At 43.4% G+C, this 16675-nt stretch overlaps 1 protein-coding gene across 1 annotated transcript in view; it reads left to right on the plus strand.

Moving 5' to 3' along the window:
* Positions 1 to 16675, plus strand: part of LRRTM4 (leucine rich repeat transmembrane neuronal 4) — a 1783294-nt gene that overhangs the window by 805418 nt on the left and 961201 nt on the right. Inside the window, exon 3 of the mRNA XM_086943519.1 lies at positions 13852 to 13911. Coding sequence (XP_086799645.1) covers positions 13852 to 13911 — 60 coding nt within the window. The remainder of the gene's footprint in view (positions 1 to 13851; positions 13912 to 16675) is intronic.

Raw genomic sequence — 16675 nt, forward strand, 5'->3', positions numbered from 1 at the left:
TTTTTAAAACCAGCATATGCAGTATATTTGTGATCCGACCAAAGATTAGGGCGCACTCAAAGTAAACTGTTTAGCCCCCGGCTTTCCGCCTCAGGGGTAGATTTCTGGGAAAATCACCGGGGAGCTGTTTCCCGTTCCTTAAGTATGCCGGGAGGGCGCAGAGCGTCCAACGACTGGAGCGCGTCCGTTTCCTCCCCTCAAGATGGCGTCCGAGGGGTTTGTGATTCCGGTGACAGCCCCTAGATCGGCTGCACCTAGAATAATGTCAAATGCCTCAGGTCGTTGGCGCGACTTAGATCTCACCCAACGTGCATGCAAGTATGTAAAAAACACACCATTAAAATATTAACAATTTTTAAAACCAACATATGCAGTATATTTGTGATCCGACCAAAGATTAGGGCGCACTCAAAGTAAACTGTTTAGCCCCCGGCTTTCCGCCTCAGGGGTAGATTTCTGGGAAAATTTGGGCACATGTAATGACCCTTCTGGGGATTTTTCCGACCACATCGGCATCGAGCAGAGGTTGACCTTCTGTAGTCACACAATCCTGCTTTTGCCAAATTATCGCTGCATCAGATAAGGCACCAATAATGAAGCATGCCACAAGGTGCCTTCTCCTTATATCTTTTGATATCTGTGATGTCCAAAGAGTCCACCAAAGGGATTGAGTTTCTGTAAACAAACCTACAGATCAATATTTTATGGATGTGATTTGGCTAGGGCGAACATGTGTGCATATCATATATCTCTTTATGGGTAAAATATTGATCTTCTGCCACTTGGATCTTCAGGTCACCATAGTGCAGAACATCCAATCTGGGACCAAGTACACTGTGAGAACTTGGCTTTCAAAGTAGCATTTCACAGCAGTCTAAGTCTGACTCAGGAATGTGCTTTGGGCAAGAAACTATGAACTCAACAATGCATCAAATAACACAATAAATCATAGTTAAGTCAATGTTTTCTCTTTTGAAAAAGAAAGTACTTTAATACACACCCAACTAGACAATGTATGCTACGGGGATAATTCACAAACTACTTTTTTAATATGAGATGTAGTACTACATGAGAACTGCTGTGTACCATATAGTTCTCAAAAAAGAAATATTTTAATAAACGTAAACATTGTTTTTAACAAATTTAAATAAAAAATGCAAGTGTGTTTTTTAACTATTGTTCAAAAACTGTAGTTTATCAATTAAAGTAATACATTTCAAATAATTAATTATTTAATATTCATTTACTTTGATGAGTAAATACGCTGCAACATTATGTTTATTAGCCCTAGATTCAAATGAAATATTTAAAATAAATATAATTCATATATTTCATATCTTAGAATATTTCTAATATGTTTAAGAAACATTAACATTTATTCATTTTCCCTATATTTACATAAAAGGAGATCTCCAACACTGTGGCGGACTTTCCAACTCTCTGTGCAAAATTACTAGTAGACCATATCTATGTGCAACATACTCAGAGCCTCTTACACCTGCTGCACCGTGGCGGACTTCATCTTAATAGTTGGGCAACATATATTACAGCTCAAGCTAATTTTAATAAGAACTTATAGTGGGTGAGACAAACCAGGTCAGAGGTCCCATCAAAGGGTCCCAAGTGAAAAACCTAGGGTTTTCTGGAGTTAGAATGCCTTTCTTTACAAATCTAAATGGGCTTAGATATAAATCAGTTACAGTGTGTCTTGTTCCACTTAGCACGTATTTGTTTGAATGCATGAGCAAGCCATCCAGTTTACAAGTCTACAGGGATTCTTTAGAAATGTTGTTGCAAGGGTTTATTGGAAATTATAATTTTGTTGATGAAGTTTGCAAAAGTGAGAATCTTTGGAACTTGAATTTGAAAAATGTGTCATGGCAAATTTTGGACGTTGGTAGGCATACCAGTGAGTTTCTAAAGCATGTGAGTAGGGCAGAAAAGTATAAACAGGGTAATTGTTTGCTTTATGCGATGTAAGTGTGATCTTGGGTGGCAGCATATCCCATCTCTATATTAGGCTTGCTGTTAACAAGGTACCTCGCCACCCAATCAAAATGTCTGACCCTCACACATAGCATATTAAGTCGAACATACTGAGAGGCGCCACCATGTTATTAAGCTACCCAAGAAATCTCTTCACCCTTAACAACGAGTTCAAGAAAGTGTAAATCATAAACATAATCTCCTCTGAGCTGGCTGATTGTAGAAAGTGCAGTGCATCAGTGCAATGGCATAGGGAGTACTTGACCAAGGTTGTATGTTTCAGCCACACAATTCCCAACCATGCCTGGCTGAACAACACGATCTTAAAAACTACCGCGTCTTAACCATGGATGCCTTCATCATACATGCCTTTACAATAAATTTAGTTGTAATTGCATAATTAGTAAAGGCATATACCTGGTTACGGTTCTGCCTTAGCACCCAGCCACCACGCCTTGAATCCTAAAAGTGAACCCCAACCCTAAATACTAACACCACCCCAGCTTTTAGAACACCCCTGCGCCCTTAGCACTTAAACCTGCCCCCATACTTGAAATCGACCATAGCCCCCTTGTCCTAAGCCCTAAATCTTTCATCCCAGAACTCAACCTTGATCCCCCGCCCTGAGCCCTAAAACGTTAGACCCAGAACTCGACCCCCCCTCCAAGCCCTAAAAAAAGCCTCCCCACCATTTACATTTTATAATACAAAAATTGTACTCACCATTCCACTCCGTCTGCCCCTTCCTCACCTAGGCAGGATGTCACCTCTGACCCTTGGCCCAGTCCGACCATGTCCACCTGAGTCCAGAGCGCTAACTGCCACGTATGTCTAAACTGCACATATGCATGGTAAAGGCATGTGCGTGGTTTAGATGTATGTGGTTCTGCCTCCATTTTGAAGCAAAGCGTTGTTTTGACTTCCTGGTTTGGGCTGTTTCTCCTTGACCAATGAGGGCTTTAACACCAAAGACATAAATTGGGATTAGAAAGTGCCGAAGAGCGTAACACGAAAGTGCTCTGTGCAGATTGCTGGTCTCTTGGGCAAGGTGGCAGGTCAGGTGACCAGTCATTACCTTGAGGGGAGGTGACTAGTTTATGAAAAAGAATTAGTCGGAACCTAAGAATAATAAAATACCAATAGTGTGATGCCATCTACAGCAAAAATGGCTGTGTGTCCCTGGATTGGGGGAGTTACATATATCAAGCAACAGTAGAGAGTACTGATACCCTTAACCACCTCTCTTCCTTTCAATGTGCACAATACATGGTTCTAAGTGTTTTTTTTTATCTAGCATCGGCAAAGATCGTTGAGGGTTTATGAACAAATCCTGCCAACACAGAGCCATAGCAAAGTCCCAAATTTCCCTCCACCATGGAATCTCTAATCTTCCGGACAGTGCTATCCTCGATTAACAACCTATTATTGAGGAGGGCCTCATTAGTCCAGACAGTATGCCATCACATTGTTGGGCGGGTTCTGAGGGCATCTTCAGTATGAAGAAGTTCTAGTTCCCTGTAGGTAATAATGGATGCAGTGGATGGTGGTAGAGCAAGTAGGTAGTGTGTACATTTTTTTCTGTTACCTGTATAAGGGAAGACACCTGCATTCCCCTGATTCCTGCCCCATATGCTGCTATGCCTACACGTTTTGCCCGATATATGGCTAGCATATGGGAGAGTTATCTTTTGTCTAGTTTAGCCGAAAAGGCGAGTACAGCATTAATGCTCCTTGCCAGTTCATTGTTCCTATTTTCTATCTGTGGCTGCCTGGATCCCTTACAGTGAAACATGACCTCTAAATAGATAAAGTTGTTTACTGTGTATCCGCAGGACATTAAGAAGGATTTACTAATGATAATCCTCACGTTAAGTCCCTCCATAAAAGATACAAAAGCAACCAGGAGCTGTTTAAGCACAACAAGTGTGCTGCCCATAATGAAAGCATCGCCGGCATACAATGGCATCGAGGGATTGCCATCTCTGTCTACGATATCACTGGTAGAATAGACCTCCCCAAAGAAAGTGGCCCACTCATGGCCAGTTATAGCAGATCCGATCACGGGTTCTATGCGATTGAGAAATGGTTGGTTAATACTGTTCCAGAAGGCCTTCTGGTCCTTCTTGGAGGCAGTTTCCTGCAGATCCTCCAAACATTTTATCTAAGTATACATTTCCTTGCATTAATCACCATTGTATAAGTCTTTCTACAGCGTGCAATATCAGCAGCCGACTTGAGCTGCTTCTGAAGTGAGATCAACAGCTCTTTATGGGACCTAGAGCATGCTGCATCAAACCAGCCCCTTTTCTTACTGGGACCCTCAGATACCTCTTTGTGTAGTAACCTTGCATCTGCCTACCAAACCTGTACATGTATACCAATTTTCAGCTTTTCAATATGCATTTGCTGTTTTATTTTTCCTCCCCTGTCTCTTTCTTTGAAAACAATTTCATTAAAATGTCTTTGAAATTAAAAAAAGCAAGTGTGATCAGGAATATTTAGGGATTTGTTGACTCAGTGGGTCACTCAGAGAAGTAGAGAGGGGAAAGAGAGAGGGAGAAACGGAAAGTGGTCTCTTGCTGTGACGAATGAAAGGAAGATGTGACAGTTGGAGAAAGTGGAGAGAAAATGAAAGAAGGAGATAGTGTGTGATAGAGAGGTAGATGGGAAGAGAGAGACTGATAGAGAAGAGAGAGATAGAGAAAGAGACAGAGAGAGAGAGAGAGATTGAAACAGGGGTGATAGGCTTGGATGGTCTTGGCCTAATAGAAAGAAAAACATGGCCAACATTAGGAAGCATCTTTCCCCCTAAAGCCATAGCTTTCTGCAGACAGGCAGCGTACTCTCTGCCTTTCTGTCTCCCTCTCTGAGTCTCACTTTTACTCTCTCTGTCTCTTTGCATAACCAATGGACTTCTCTAGGCACATCTCTAGCTAGAAGGACATCCAAGGGTGTGGAGGGGGAAAGTAGGCTGAAACAAACTGCAGTGTAAAGACCCGAGGGCATTGGGGACACTGGGTGGTGTATGGTTCTTGGCAGGTTGTCCACGGGGTGATAAAGCCTAGGCCCAGCGCTATCTTATTCATGAAGGTTAACAGGGTCACTCTGTTTACCAACTTTGGTTTCACTTAGGCTTATTGAGTGTTATGTTTGTCAGGGAAAGTGGTCTTGTAGGTGTTCCCATGGTCACCGGGGAGGGATGACAGCCAGCACTCTATTTCCTCAATGATGCATGTAGATTTGGGGACAGACTCTCGTATCCCAGAAACAAGTGATAGCCACTTTTCTTTCCAAAGAGAAGAAGGTACATTCTTGAGTCCCCCAGGGCTCAATATTGAGCCCCTTATTGTTCAATATATACATGGTCCCTCTCATCTCTTTAATTGAGTCATACGGCATTTAGTAACATCATATGCCGATGATACTCAGCTGATCGTGCCCTTGGAGAACAATTCTACAAATGCTGAGTCGAATTTTAAGAACTGCCTAAAAGACTTCATCTGCTGCATGGAGAAAAACTATCTTAAATGCAACACCAGTAAGATGGAAATTCTGCCCATGGGTAGAAATCCCCAATTCTGTGGCCCGAGAACATCCCTGCGCCACCACAAGTAGTTACATCAGCGAGGAATCTTGGCGTTCTAATCGACGCCGAATTATCTTTTGACCAACACGTCAGGAATGTTGCAGGAAGCTGCTTTAATATCATTAAGTCACTGAAAAAGTTCTTCGACTTTATCCCTATAGACTCAAGAAAGGCAGTGGCAGTGGCCCTAATTCTTTCACGCCTTGACTACTGTAACGGTTTGATGGCAGGCATTAAAAAGAAAAACACCCTCAGAAAACTCCAAGGCGTGCAACATGCAGCGGCCAGACTTGTTCTCAAGCTACCCAGGATATCATCTGCCTCGGCAGCTCTTAAAACCCTGCATTGGCTACCACTCCCTAAAAGAATACTGTTTAAAATCTTAATAATAGCATTCCGTGCATTCAATGGCATTGGCCCGATTTATCTCATCAAACGATTTCCTCACTACAATCCTGTAAGGTCTTTAAGATCATCAGGTCAGAACCTGATCAAGCCATTAAAATTCAAACTCAAGACCAAAGGAGGCAAGTCCTTGTCTTTTCTATCCGGGAAAGCCTGGAATTCTATTCCTATCCTCCTCAGATCTCTAACCCAGGAAAACCAATTCAGAAAACAACTTAAAACATGGATTTATTCCCTTTCTGATGATTATGTAATGTCCTTCATTTAGTTTTCTCTCTGTTTCTGATCCTTGCACACTTTGTAGTTAGCGCCAGGATGCTCCTTTCGGAGCGATTGTTTGCGCTTTATAAATATACAAAAATATACAAATATACAAATATACATGTTTTAGAGTTCAAATGCCTACAGCAGAAGGGCCCTTAAGAGAAGTTTGCAGAAAGAAGGAAAGGTTTGCTGGTCTTGACATCTGGATCTAAGTCAAAGAGAAATAAAACAAATGTCCCCATGACAGAAAGCCCCCCACCCATACAATCACACGGACACGTGATTAATGCCCTTCCCCACTTCACCGTTTGATTGTCCCTTTCTCTCGAGGAGGTGCAGAATATCCTCCGTGGTCAATCTGTTTGCATTTGGTAGACCTCTGCCCTGTGAGCAAACCGCATGATACTGAGCCGAAAATATAGTGGTAGTGAAAGAAGCAAGTCCCTGGACTACCACAAAGCAATTCAATGCTTTCAAAAGTGGTGTATGCCCCAACCCTTGAGATCGACTGCTTGTGTCATTCTGCACTGAATGTTACACCTAATGTGGGAGCCTCCGGAATTCAGCCTCAGAGATGTTTTAAGGCATGGGCAAAGTGGGCACTGACCCAAGGCATCAGCCTTTCAGGGGGCTCCCTGATAGGGCCAGCTCTGTTCTTCGGAGAGTCTTGCCCTGACTATCTTGAATAATTCTTAAACAGATTGTTTTAAACACCGTTTTCCATTTACTTTATTTGTAATGTTAGTGATGTGTGAGAGCCTATTACAGACATTTTGCAGAGATATGTTGTGATTATGTTCAACAACCATTAAAAATGTCTTTAGATCAAAATAGGACCCCACATATGAGAAACTGGAGGGTGTCACACAGTGCTTAATTTGGGCCGGTGGTTATCAGTGCTCCGCACTAGCACTTAATTGTCAGCACCAGTACATATGACAGTCTGACACAAGGTGACTAATTTAGAGATTAGAACAACAAATGTTTGTGAATAATTATACATTAAAAATGACTAATACCTGTCGCCCAAGAGACTTACAGCTGAAGGGGCCTGGTATAGTCTGACGTGTCACACTTGTAGGGAGTGTGATGGTTAACAGTTTGTACTGGCAGTGCTGGCAGGAGCAATGGGTGGTGTCAGCTCTGGTGGCTTCCTGACGAGGGGCCCGGCACTTATTTTAATACAAGCTAAGCCCTGGTTTCACAGTGATTATTAATGAGTTGCTGCTGTGTTACAATATTGAAAACACCTCACTATCACTGAATATTTGATGTAAACAAATTTAGAATTTGGATGAGTGTGCCTGTACACTGTCAGTGACCTGACCAAAGAAGGCACAATAAAGCTGAAACTGGATCAAAAAATTCAAAGCTGTTAGGAAAGGGGCCCCCAAAATGAGTTTGGCCCAGGGCCCCCAAAATCCTCAAGAGGTCTCTGTTCAGGATAGCTTGTTTAACCTCGCACCTTACAGTGCTCACCTAAAACCTCCTAGTCCTAATACTTCCATGTCTACCAGTAGGCTTGTCATTATCCAACTCGGTGCTAATCGATTTACAGATATCGGAAGGCTGAAGTGCAGGACAGCCCAGCTGGTATTCGCGCATGGCGACCTTCTAACAGGTTATGCTTAGTGCAACGCTGCATCGTTTTGCTCTTTTCTTCAAAGATTCGTCACATTGTAGAAACTGTAACACTACTTGGTGCTGCAGTTGTCACTTTGGCAAGGTTTGCAATAAATCTGTTCCCTCTCAAGCAGTGACCTAACATAGGCCCCCGCAGCCCATGCCATGTGGGGATTGGTGGTGGGGGGGTCTCGGCACAGTACCCAAGCCGCAGACCTCTTGACTGAGTTCGGAGGGCGCCCCGCTCCCTGCGCTTTGCAGGAGGGTCATCTTAAGTTTCGTTATGCTACTGCTCTCGAGCAGAGTTTTGGGACGCATCTGAAGAGTAAATCAGAGCGGCCTTTTACTAGTGGACTAAAACGCCTCTCAATCCTACCGCAAACATCAAGGGCCTCATTTATGAAAAGTGACGCATCGCTGCGTGAAAACAGCGATGCTTCACTTTTCACTGCGCACTCCTTGCGACACCAATGATGCGTCATATTTAATGTATGACGCATCATGTCGCAAGGACTTACAGATACGTCAGTATTTCTGACGCATCTGTAAGCGCAAAAGTGAAGCATTGCTGGAGTGTGTCACAAAAGTGACGCAACTCCAGCAATGCGTCCTTTCACATGGGGAAAGCCCCATGTCAAAGGGCTTGCGTCAGTCTTGCGCCTGCTGTGAGGCAGGCGCAAGATTTTGACGCAACAGCATCCTAAAAGTGATGCAGTGAAATCTCATAGATTTCACTGCGTCACTATTACGAGGCTTTTTGCGGGGGAACGCCCCCTCTGCATACATTATACCTGACGCAGGTATAATGTGGCGCAGGGGTTTAAAAAGTGACGCATCTACATAGATGCGTCACTTTTTAAATATGGCGCAACAAGGCGCATTTTGTATGCCGCTGGTGCGTCACAAAAAGTGACGCACCGGCGGCGCATAACTGACGCAAGGCCTCATAAATAAGGACCCATGTCAAAGGGCTTGCGTCAGTCTTGCGCCTGCTGTGAGGCAGGCGCAAGATTTTGACGCAACAGCATCCTAAAAGTGACGCAGTGACATCTCATAGATTTCACTGCGTCACTATTACGAGGCTTTTTGCGGGGGAACGCCCCCTCTGCATACATTATACCTGACGCAGGTATAATGTGGCGCAGGGGTTTAAAAAGTGACGCATCTACCTAGATGCGTCACTTTTTAAATATGGCGCAACAAGGCGCATTTTGTATGCCGCTGGTGCGTCACAAAAAGTGACGCACCGGCGGCGCATAACTGACGCAAGGCCTCATAAATAAGGGCCCAAAGATCTAGAAGCACGCAGATTTAAACGCACCTGTCATAAAATGCACGTCCACCATTGTGATTTCAAGAATAGCTGAACATTTAGCCGGCGCTCAACTGCGGTTAACAAAGTCGTGCTTTTGCACCAGCAGTTCCTTTTCGATTCGGCCTCGGTGTGGTGACTTGCTTTGCTGACTGCGGTGTTTGTTTTATTGTAATTGTTAACTGTCATTTTTAGTGAACAGTCTGCCCAGTAATACCACACACAGTTTTCTATAGAGTGTCTGTGCATGATTGACGGCTGGGTTCGCTAACATCATTCTGTGGTGCCTAAGAAAGCGTAGTGCGTCACAGAATCACCAGAGGAATATACCACTGCGTAGCTGTCGTCTCTCTTCACACCCAGGGAGGCTGCGTGACGGGGAGATGGACCGAACAGCGACAGCCAGGAAACAAGAGGGGGTCGTAAGGTGCTTAATTCAGGATGCGCCGTGGTACGGAAGACCCTGAGCACATTAGTATGTAAACCCCGACGCACTTCTGAAGCAGGTTGATGCGAGTGGGCAGAAATGATTGCCAAGGTCCCTTACTGCTTGATCTCGCGCATTTACAGCTCCGGGAAAGGTCTGAGCTGCAGATGTGTAGGATGCAAAAATAAAACGGGGGAAGCAGAGAGCATCCCACGCACAGCTATTGTTTTATTGGCAGGTCAGCTGACAGAGGTTCTTGGTATTGAAATTTCCCCTCTGTTATTCAGCAAGGAAGCGTTGCCAAGACAACCGCAGAAGCCCGCGATACAAAGGCATGCTAAAAATGAAAAGCGCATTAAAGTTTGTGCTGGAAACACGCCCTTGTCGCCTCTGTGCACAAGCGGTTCTGAAAAATGCAGCTTTTGATATAAAAGAATGCAGGGACAGACTGTTCCACAGTTGGCTATGGACCTGCTGTTTGGCTATATGTTTGCTGTTTGGCTATGGGCATGCTGCAACAGGCTGGCGACCCTGGAATCAGCCTGGCACAATTACAACGGTTGTCATTAGGAGACCATAAACAGGGCTGCCCCAGCGGTGAAGCAAGAAAGCAGGCCTTCAAAAGTCCTCAGTGGCTACCTGGTGATCGTATAAAAGAAAGAGTGGTGTATGACTGTGTTTAAGCGGCACCCTGACCACCCATGGTATGCAGATCTGCAACAAGAGCCTCGCTCTCCCTTGTACCTGGGTTTTGGCAGGAGTAGCAGGGATGTCAGACTCCTCAATCAGGGCTTGCCGCATAGGGAGCTCCCCGTGCTGGCAGAAGGTCAGGCCCAGTTGTGCAGGGCTGACGTGTTGGAGTCCGCACAGACCTGGTGACCCGAGCTGGCCAATGGGGCCCTCGATGCAGTGATTGTGCTCAGGGCTGGCCCGCATTCCTCAGTGTGGCATACACTGGCAGGAAGAGTGGTATAGTCTGAAGATGATATTGCAGAGGGAATCCCAAGTCAGCAAGGCAATGCTGGGGACTGTGCTTGCAGGCTTTCCTTGGCTCTGCGACGTCAATGCACAACCAGAGCAGGCGATCTGGAGCTGCGCAAAGCACAGCTTGTTGCCAGGTGAAGTTGTATATAAACAAAAGAAGACACTGGACCCTCTTAGAGTGGAGCGCTCCATCTGAGTACAACAAAGTCTTTCATGCCACTGAGCCATGGATAACAGGGGAAAGCCAACAAGCCCTTGGAGTTTCTTGGTTAAAGAGGTTACAGAGGGCAATTTCAAATTTCCGCACTGCAGAGGTAGCAGGCAGCAGACCAACACAGCAGAGTAAGTGGCAAAGTGGCAGTCCTTCCTGACACCACAGCAATAAGCAGGCACCAGGCCAACACAGCAAAGCAAGTGGCAAAGTGACAGTCCCTCCTGGCAGCGCAGCTCCTCTTAATTAGTTGTTGAGTCTCCTCAGGACCCCAAAGTGAACTGAACTTGGGGTGTGAAGAGTCCAATACGTATACCTAAATGTGCCTTTGACGTGGGGTTGGCACCAAGGAGGCCTTTGAACCTCACAAGGTCCCTACTCTCACTTCCTTGGGTCCAGACGCACTACAAGGGAGTACACAGCTCTTTGTGTGGGGACAGGCACACCACTATTCAGGTGCAAGTGACAACTCCTCCTTCTCAATCTACAGCAGGAAGGCCCATCAGACTGGTGATGTGCCATTGGGTTGCAAATGTCACACTTCAGCTCCCTTTGTCTATAGGGAATGTACAAAGCCCAGCTGTCACCCTAACCCAGACGTGTATTCAGAGACAGGCAGAGGCACAGAATGGTTAAAGTAAAAAAATGCCAACTTTCTAAAATTGGCATTTTCAGACCTTCAATTTAAAAACCAACTTTAATAAAAGATTTGTTTGTAAAATGTGAGTCCAGAGACACCAAACTCAAATTTTCTATCTGATCCCAATGGCAATCCCTGTGTTAACCTGTGGGAGAGATAGGCATTGCAGTAGTAAAAGGCAAATTTAGCAGTTTTTCATTATCAGGACTACTTTTTAAATACACTGCGCTCTGCTCATGGGGATACCTAGGGCCTACCTTAGAGGTGACATGCATGTAATACAAAAGAGAGTGGAGCCTAGAAAGTAGGCTAACTAGCCAGGTTGAAATGACAGTTTAAAACTGAAGACACAGGCTCTGCAGTGGCAGGTCTGAGCCATGTTTAAAAGGTTAATGAGTATATGTCACAATCAGTGCTGAAGGACCACTAGTAGCATTTAATTGACAGACCCTGGACATACATAGTGCTCTTTACTAGGGACGTACATGCAAATTACAGATGCCAAATGGGGATAAGTCAATGTTACCATGTGTAGAGTACAGAGAATATGCACTTTAGCACTGGTTGGCACTGGTAAATTGCCCAGAATCCTAATTTTGGCAAAAATGAAGTCAGCAAAACAGGACGTCAGGAGGCAAAATGTCAGGGGAAACCATGCCAAGGATGCCAGGTCTAACAGGGGTCTTGAACTACTTAGGTCTGTAGTGAGGCAGATTTATATTTGGTGGAATCCAGATTTTTACATTCTTAGGGCATTGATCGTGGTTGACATCAATTTATAACGAAGCATGAGGGCTTAGAAATCGTTCCAACTTAATGTAGAAAAGATTTCTTTGCAAGTTTCAAACTTCATAAGTTTCTGTTGTATTTGAGAGGTAAAATACAGATTTAGGACCTCATTGCTAGTGGTCTGGTGCTTAGGCCAAAATGTATCAGGTCTCATAAAATCTGGCTCTGCTGGTTTGGAACTTAATGGGTCTAAGCAATAACTTTCGATTGCTAATTTTCCCCCAATAATGCATGCTAAAATGTGGATTTTATTGCCTGGTCCATCAAAATACACATGTCCCCATCACTATTGGACCTTTTTTCCCTGCTAAATAACAACAGGTATGACCTACTAAAATATGTTTGCGAAATCTCTAGGAGACTGATATCAGCAGCCAATCTCCCAATTGCCATGTGTTTGGTACCAGACATTTCTACACATATCACAACTAACTGGGCCACTCAAAATGAGGGTGCTACTGTCTGTTTTCATATCTGTTTGCATTGATTAAGCTATCTTGCATGTCACTCAATGGAGGCCTTAAGTACAAGGTTTAGCTCTTTTTTCTGCTTCAGACCTTGCCCTTGATGCTACTGCAAACAGCAATCTCTTAGCTTACGTTTATAAGTGTACATGGTCCTTTCATAGTTCACTGAATGATTCCTTTCTTTTAGAGGTATACATTAGCATGCCCTCCATTTAAGCACTTGAGATATACTCATGGATGTTGTACCCAGGACAGGGGCGCTAGGACCCTGGGGCTCAGGACAGAAGTAAGGGGACACCGGACACCACATCCGGTCAGGGGAGGGGACAGGAGACTAGCCAGCAGGACCTCGAGGCGAGAGGTCGGGTAACATCTGTGCTGTGATGGCTAGCTCACCCCACTACGAAACAAGAATCCTCCTCCTTACAAGTACATGGATGTAAGGGGTCCCCTTTCTCAGAGATGCCACGAAGCTGAGAAGGGTCCCTGAAGACTCCTTACTTTAAACTGTTGCGTAATGAGGAAAAAAAACAACAAAAAAAACATCTGTGCTGTGATGATAAAGAAATAAAGAAGCTTTGGACTTACTGAATGTGTCCTGTCTTTCCTGGGGCTGAGGAACACGACAATGAAGGCCACAGCCAAAATATGTCTCTATTAAAACGCATCAATGTGCTTAAACTAGACGGACGGCAGCCAATGAAAATTCTCAGACAAGGTTCTCTGCTTTTAAGTATTCATCCACAATTGTGCATGATCTGAATTGTCTTATTACAATATTCTAAATGTTAGTATCAATATAATGCTTTTCAATATTTTTATGTTATACTACGTACCTGTAGCACTTTCACGGAACCAGAGGGCTGAGAGTTACAACTTTAGATCCTCAGAATGTGAATTCCTAAGATGGTCAATGAACCTGCTTTTACTTCTCCATTATGAAACCAGAGGACTGGAACTTTCTCCCTCCTAAAATGAAAAGCGCAGAAAATGCCCCTCTTTTCTAGACCTTTTTATTTTAAATAACCTTTTTGGTCTGAATTCCTCCTTTTGTTTTTTATTTTATTGTATTTTACACTCATTTGTTAGTGATGCTTATTGTCTTTACTTGAATTCATAAAAATGAAAACTGACAAAATACATTTATTTATTTTCAGATGAATGCTGCTGGGCGCCATATCTTCGGAAATATAGTACAGGGTTCATTCACCTCTGAGGTATGTTCAGTAAAGCTTCTTTTAAGTGGTGTGTTTTGAGGAGCTCACGCTTAAGAATTTGGAGAAGATATGCCACTAACAGTTTATACTTTGAACTCTACAAATGTCTTATATTGTGTCCAACTTTGTGCATGCATTTATTCAGTCGTAATGTTACCCATCTATTTTTGATTTTGAGTTTTATAGCTCCTTTATTTTATGAAGTGCTCCAGAACCCTGTCCAAACACGAGTACCTAATTTAAATAAATTCAATATTATTTATGATTTACCGAACTAATTCACCCAGGTACAGTTAATAAAAACAATGCAATAAATTATAAAGTCAAAATAAAAAGGTCAAAAACATTTTGTGATGAATCATGCATCAAGGTTTGTGTGGAAGTGAAGAAGGTTGATGTTGACTCTTACACTGGTAGCATGCACCGGCAGAGACTGCATTGTTGTGCTGTTGGCTACCTCATAAGGATAATGCGGATGGGAAGATATTACTATACTGCGCGCAAAATGCAAAAACATTGCATGCGTTCATTTAATTCCATATGGCTTGGAAGCAGGCCTCCAGAGCTAATTAGGCAGTAGAAATCTGTGAAACCTTCGTGGAATGGTCCCATTCCGAAGTCTGTAAGGAACTGATCTTGTAGGCGCTGCTGTACCCTCAGGCTCACTCGGCCAAGTGGATTAATACCTCAAGTTTAAACGCACTTTCTGGGACTCCCAGAAGGACAACCTAAATGGTTTCCGTATTATTGGATGGTTGTGCCAGAAAAAGCAATGCATTGTGGCCCTGGGCATGGAGAAAAGTCATCTATTCGGTCTTTGTTGGCTTTGAATTGTGTAGGAAATGACATGATCATAGTAGTTGAAGGAAGGGGATTCGAATGTGTCCCCAGGCCATTATAATAAACCAGCAGATAAAAGAACATGATCTATTCAGGACTGAAGACAAATACAGGGGGAGAAGGGGAGAGAGGGAGAGGGAGAGAGAGAGGGAGAGAGAGAGAGAGAGAGAGAGAGAGAGAGAGAGAGATTTTCCAAGGATTAACACTGTCTGTGGAAGTTGCTCACTTAGGTATTGCATATGATACTTTTTTTGCAGGCTTAAAAAATACTGGAATGGCACAGCTCTTTGAACGGAGTTTCCCAAATTAGATGAACTGCGCCCTAACACAACATAAAAAAGTATTTCTATGATATTGTTTGTTTTGTAGATGTGCTGCTTTACATGGGGTTCAACGCTTTGCTGTTAAATTCAAATGTTTACAAAAATTGCAAATATTTCCCATATTGAAAACAAAAAGTATTCACTAATTTCACATAAATGTATGCATACGGCAAAAGTGTCTCAAAATGGGAGTGCTTTGAATTCTTCAATATAATCGAACCACATCTGGGTGACAAGAAATCCAAAGCATTCAACCTGTTGCCTGGTCTATGCCCCTTTTCTTTTCTCTAGAACCACTTGAAATCCCCTGCACAACATATATAGACAATGATGAATGATTCCTTTACACTGGGGTATTCTCTAACATAATTAAAGCAGGAAGTAACCCATGGCATATCCAATTGATTTGGCGCTATACCACCCAGTATCAAATCTTCCTCTCCAGATCACGAAGAGATCTCAAGTCAACTTCAGTAATTCCTAGAGTTCCATTCAATACTTATTGCCCGTCAATCAGAATGCAAACCTCTCAGAGGATCCACGACCACTTTGACAGACATCAAAGAAGAGATTCTGTTGGAAAGATGGTTCCAAGCTTCCACAGCATAAACACAAATTTGACAAAGATCTCTTACATTCTTACATGCCTAGACAGGAGCCATCGCAAAGTTCCCAACTTGCCCTGTGATATTTGTCCAGACTATTAGAGACACAGAGTATAATATCAGCCTGAAAAATAAAGGCAACCACTCTATACTTGCCCTATACCTTGCTTGTAGCAAGGCTGTCTTTCTATGACAATAGAATGACAGCACAATAAATTATATGTCTGCAAACATAGTCCACTGTCAAATGAAACGTGCACTATTTCTCCAACTGTCAAAAAAACCTGACAGTAAATCTCCAGTTCTGTCCAATTTTCAGAGAATTTAAAATGCACCTTACCACTGAAAAATCCTGGAAAGTGTTGTAACAGACCAAGTAAAAAAATATATAGTAGCTTTCTATCCCCCTGGCCAATAATGAGAGAGATGGCCTTTACCAGCTGGTATAGCCTGAGGTAGAAGGACTGTAAGGCTATTAGAACATTCTACCGACTGAGTTCAGAATGTTCTACATTAAAAAGGGAGAAACAGAAAGGCAAACATTGGAATGTTGAAGCAAAAGGCTTATACTAGCCATTATATGCCCTGAGCCACTCGATTGCCTTCAATTGAGCTCTCAACATTCTATTGCTCTAATATAGCCTGAGAGCATGCCATTGTGGGCTCTATGAGTAATTAAAGGCCCGCTCCAGCATTAGAGGCCTGAGCCGAAGGATGGTAGAGCCAATCAGAGGGCTCTAAGGCTATTAGAACATTCGGCCCATAGAGTGCAGAATGTTCTAATTTGTGGAAAGAAGACCTCACAAGCCTGAGGGTATTTAAATCCCCACAGTCTCTTTGAATACCAGCTGTGAACAATCATTGGAATGTTGAGCTCCGGGCTTCTGCCCACAATTAGAGGCCCGGAGCACTCCATTGTCTTCAATGTAGCTTCCAACATTCCAATGCTCTAATAAACAAAATGAACTGATTCATGACCTCCAATTAAAATTCCAT

Source organism: Lissotriton vulgaris, chromosome 11 (genome assembly GCF_964263255.1).
Source record: "Lissotriton vulgaris chromosome 11, aLisVul1.2, whole genome shotgun sequence".
Lineage (NCBI taxonomy): Eukaryota > Metazoa > Chordata > Amphibia > Caudata > Salamandridae > Lissotriton > Lissotriton vulgaris.